This window comes from Capsicum annuum, chromosome 10 (assembly GCF_002878395.1).
Source record: "Capsicum annuum cultivar UCD-10X-F1 chromosome 10, UCD10Xv1.1, whole genome shotgun sequence".
Lineage (NCBI taxonomy): Eukaryota > Viridiplantae > Streptophyta > Magnoliopsida > Solanales > Solanaceae > Capsicum > Capsicum annuum.
The window spans coordinates 158,278,308-158,283,752 of record NC_061120.1 but is presented as its reverse complement, the minus strand read 5'-3'; the positions used below and the strand labels follow the sequence as shown (position 1 = coordinate 158,283,752).

The window sequence follows — 5,445 nt, the reverse complement described above, 5'->3', positions numbered from 1 at the left end:
ATGGCTTCTGAGAAAAAAGCTGGTCTTCTTGTTGTTCCTTCTGATGCTCCAACCATATTTGACAAGATCATTAAGAAAGAAATCCCAGCAGACATTGTATGCGAGGATGACAAGGTTTTAGCTTTCAGAGACATAAATTTCCAAGCTCATGTGTACATTTTGCTGATTCCCAAGGTCAAGGATGGCTTAACTAGACTTTCTAAGGCTGAAGAAAAGCACCACGACATTCTTGGTGAACTTCTTTACACAACAAAGCTTGTAACCAAACAGGAAGGTCTTCTTGAGAATGGATTCAGACTCGTGATCAACGATGGAAGAAGAAGCATTAAGGATAATGCTAAATAAAGAAGAAAAGAAACAAGAAAAAAAAGGAAGATAACATTGAAATTTTAAAATGAAAAAAAAAGGGCATGCCACATGGCATCCACCTCACCTAAAAATTGGTCCATGTGTCCTTTTAACTTGCTATAATAGAGAAATATTAAAAGGGAGGGTATTTTTATCAACTTTCATAATGGAAAGGATATAGTTGGCCCTAAAGTATAACGAAAGATAAATTTAGCTAATAAATTAAAGTAGAGGGGTATTTTTGACCCTTTTCTCTATTTTTTAACCTAAATTTTTATAACATTTTTTTTAGTTTATTAACATTATAAGTAAAATAATATTTTTTTATAAATTTATCATAAAATTTAATGTTATTTTTTAAGATCACTATTTCAATAGTATATGTATTAGAGAGTCATTTGGTGGGAGGTGTAATTATAATAATTCGAGGATAAAATTCATGATTATTTTATTCTGCATTTGGTTAGAGGTATTAGTTAATCTCAAAATTATTTATCCCATCATTTATAATAAAATGATGTAATAAGTGATCACATATATATATTGGTGCAACTTATTTCGGGACAACTAATCCCGAAATAACTTGTTCCCAACCAAGTCACCCTTAAGTTGTATATATGTATGTACATGCATATGTGAAGATATTTTTGTGTTTCACCACTCTCTTACTACATCTGTTTCATGTTACTTGGCTTTTGTTGACATAACACAACCCTTAATAAAATTTTATATAGAGGTGCATTTTATTGAATTAGCCTTATTAATGATACTTTAAAATTTTAAATTTGTCTATACTACTACTTTATGTAGTTATTTAATACTAAGGGTAAAAAAACATATACAATTCTCTTGATTTCATAAATTGGACAAGTAAATTGAAACAAATATTTTAGTATGAGAGTCAAGTGATAAGAAACGATATTATAAATAAATAAAATGTAATTGTCATTAATAGAGTACTGCATAAACTATAATTTAAATAAATAAAATATAATATTTAAAATTCGACCTTATTTTTATTCATTATTTTAAATTTTCTGCATTGAAACATATTTATAAAGTTATATTACTTATTATTTTCACTTGTAAAATAAATAGAGTTTTGATTATTATTAATAAAACTAATTTCTTATTATATTAATTTACTTTATTATAGATTATCATTAACTTATATACTTAATTAGTATTTCTCACTTTTTTCGTCCAGAAGATGATGTTCATGTTTTTATGAAAAACTAGTTTAGATATACGCGCCTCGCGCGTGTACCTCAATTTAGTGAGTTTAATTTTATAAAATTATTTAAAGTATAAAAAACATGACGGTCTTTCAAAATGTTTATTGCATTTTTTATTTGTTAGCATCTTGATATTAGGACGACTTTTAGTTATTATCCAAAGTAAAAATTAGTCAACTGAAAAGCACATATATTAGTTTAAATGCAAGAAAATTTATAAAGAAGAGTATATTCTCTTTAGTCCTTCCTTGAGCTATTCTATTTCACCTTTTCTTTCTTTCTTTAATCTTCTCAATCTCTTCTTTCAACTTCTCCAATTTCATATCAACACAATTATCCTTTTGTTTGGATTATTTAGGCTTGTTAGCTTCTTCAGAAGCTTCCTCAACTAATCCGTTCAATCCTAACATTTATATTCAGAACTTTATAATAATAGGTAGATAGATTAAACTAGATTTACAATGAATAATGTACTAGATATTGAAAGATTCAATTATAATCCTAAATTTATATATTCATCTTTCAAACAAAAGTTATGCATATCAAGATTCAATACTTATTATAACCTTATATCTAGAACTCAACTAACAAGTTTCATTAAAGATTCAACTATAATACTAAGAAAATAATTAAATAACATAATCAAAACAAAGCTACAATTAAACAAAGGAAGGAAAAAAAAAAGAGACAAACCTTTGATGTTTTTGACCACTTCATTCGGTGGCGATTTGCTTATTTCTTTCAATTTTTGATCAAAAATTTTCTACTGAAAAAGAAACACAAGAGATTATAAAAAAAAAAAAAGGAGAATTCATTGTTTTGTTAATTATTTAGTCATAATTTATATATAATCGTTATTAACTAAAATAATAAATAAAGAAAGATGGAGAAGATATAATAATGAATACAGATATAAAGAAAGATGGACAAGATGATAATGAATACACACACAAAAAAAGATAATTTAAATTAATAACAAAATAAGAAGAAAAAGTAAAAGTAGAGGTATGTATCTAGTAAATTTTGATCGAAAATAGTAGTTAAATAGAATTGTAGAATTTTATTTTATTTTTATTTAAAGTAAAATTCTAATTGATTTAGAAGTGTTAAATATTATGAATTCTGATTTAGAAGTGTTAAATATTATGAATTCTTACTTAAATTAAATAATCAAATCAAAAAAAGTTAAAACTAAAATTAATTGCTAACACAACTTTGATGGAAGATGGGAAGGATTTTTGAATTTTTATTAATATATTATTTTTTGGATTTCACGTTGGAAAGTGTTTTTTTTTTTAATTACAATTTTTTTCATCATTATATTTCTTTTTTGGTTTCACACTTTGGGGGGTGATTTTTTTTCTTACTACTATTTTTCTCATTTCATGTTCGGAATTTTAAGGGAAGGACCATTGTTTATTACTATTTTTTTATGAAAAAAAAATCTTCTTGTTTTTTAACTTTTGGATTTTTGTGTATAATTTTAGGTTTTTTAGATAGTGGAGAAGGAATTATATTCTTGTGAGGAGAGATTTTCTTTTTTTGGTAATATAGTCAATATTTAATATTATTTAAATAATAGGGAAAAGATGAAAAGACGATTGTGGCTAAAGCGGAGTATTTTAATGAAGGGCAAAAAGTTCAAATCACTTTTCTAAGGGGTTTCACACTTTTAATATATTATAGATTATAGATATAGATTTGTTATATGAATTTTTAAAAACTAAAAATATGATGATTTTAAAAGAGTAAAAAAAAAGTTGACGATGAGAGGGTATAATAGGTATTTTAAAAATTCAATTAGGATAAAGGAAAAAATATGACTATTGTTCAAAGTTGATGGGGGAGTTTGATTTTTAAAGCTAAGCTGGGGAGAGAAAATAATTTTCACTCGCTGGTAAGTACCCTCTGTTAATATAATTAAGTAGGCATTAGACCATGTTTCAATCTGAAAATATAATAAAGAAGTTTTAATTTTTAAAGTAAAAGATGAAATTTGAAAATTGGTTGTGTTTGTTCATGAAATAAATTACGGTTCTTTTTGAATCTTTGTGAATAAATTGGAGTGAAAAAAGTGAAATATCCTTTTTGAATTTTTGAGAAAAGTGAAAAAAGAATTTATTGAAATTTCATGCCCGAGCATATTTTTCAAAATTCAACTTCAAAAAAAGGTGAATAATTTTCGTTTGGTTGGGAAATAAGTTATCCCGGAATAACTAATCAGGGGATGAGTTATCTCATAAATTTTATTCCAATAAGTTCATATTAAAATTAATCTCGAGATTAACTATCCCTTATCCCTCTTACCAAATGACCCCAAAGATTTTAAATTGGATTTTGTTGAAAATGAAATTGACTTTGGTAGCTTTGGTTTTAAACAATTAGGAGTTATTTGGCAGGACGTATTAGAGAAAATATGCATGCATTTTGCATTAACTTTTTGTATTATTAATACTTTGTTTGGTACATCTTTTTAACCTATGTCATTAGTTATACACTCTATATTGTGTATTATGTTATGCATACCTAATACATAGGAAACCCTTGATATTAGCAATGCAATTAATTTTAATCCATGCATTAGCATGGGTAAAGACACAATAGCCCCTCAAAATATTTTTCACATTATTTTCATTATATTTATGGAAAGTATTTTTGTAAATAATTTTTTTGTTTAAAGATATACAATGAAAGTTATTTTTAACACAACAAACCAAATATACATAAAAATAATCTCAGCATAACTAATATTTACATTACAAATGCAAGCATTACTAATACATCATATTTTATACTATTTTTATACACTCTACCAAACGGCCCCTTAAAGGTTTCAAGTACATCATAAACAGTAGTCAAGGAAACTTGAGGAGTTTCATGTGCAATGTGCAATCCTATCTACAGTCACTTTGTCATTTCTCTTGTCTTTATTCGAAATCAGATGTGTAAGGAGTTATTCAAAAAGAAGGGTGATATTCAGAGTTGCAACAACTATAGGGGCATCGAGTTGTTGAATCATATTGTGAAAGTTTGAAAAAGGGTGGTAAAGTTGATGCTGAGGAAGATCATGACTATTTTCGAGAATCAATTTAGATTCATGTCAGGTTGCTCGATTATCGAGGTCATTGATTTCATGAGGAGACTAGTGGAGCGGTATAGGAAAATAAAGAAGGACCTACAGATGGTGTTCATCGATCTTGAGAAAATGTACGATAAAGTCCCCAGGGAGGTTCTGTAGAGGTTCTTGGAGACTAGAGGTGTTCCAGTGGTGCACACTAGGCCGATTCAAGACATGTATAATGGAGCGAAGACACATGTAAGGATGGTGGGAGGAGATTCAGAGAACTTTCCTATCTTGATAGGGTTGCACTAGAAATCGATGCTTAGTTAATTTTTTTTTTTTTGGCATTAGTGATGGATGTTTTGATGCTGCATATCCAAGGAGAGGTGTCTTGGGTATGTTATTTGATAATGATGTAGTCCTAATTGATGAGATCCAGGAAGAAGTTAATGATAAGTTGGAGGTTTAGAGACAAACCCTGGAGTCTAAAGGGTTTCAATTGAGTAGGACCAAAACGGAATACTTGAAATGCAAGTTCAGTGATTTGTCGCATGAAGCGGACATGGTAGTGAAGCTGGATTTTCATGTCATTCAAAAGAGAGATAGTTTCATGTATCTTAGGTCTATGATTCCAGAAAATGGAGAGATTCATGAGGATGTCACACACCGTATTGGTGTAGGGTGGTTGAAATGAAGGCTTTCTTTGGGAGTATTATTTGAGAAGAAACTGCCTTCTAAACTTAAAGGTAAGTTCTTCAGAGTGGCAAATCGACTAACTATATTGTATAGAGTAGAGTGTTG

General features: G+C 28.1%; 1 protein-coding gene across 1 annotated transcript; it reads left to right on the top strand.

The window, feature by feature from the left end:
- LOC107845206 (adenylylsulfatase HINT1-like) lies at positions 1-345 on the top strand. The gene has a single exon (XM_016689450.2). It carries the CDS (start codon positions 1-3, stop codon positions 343-345), a length of 345 nt encoding a protein of 114 aa, XP_016544936.1.
- Positions 346-5,445: the final 5,100 nt, after the last annotated feature.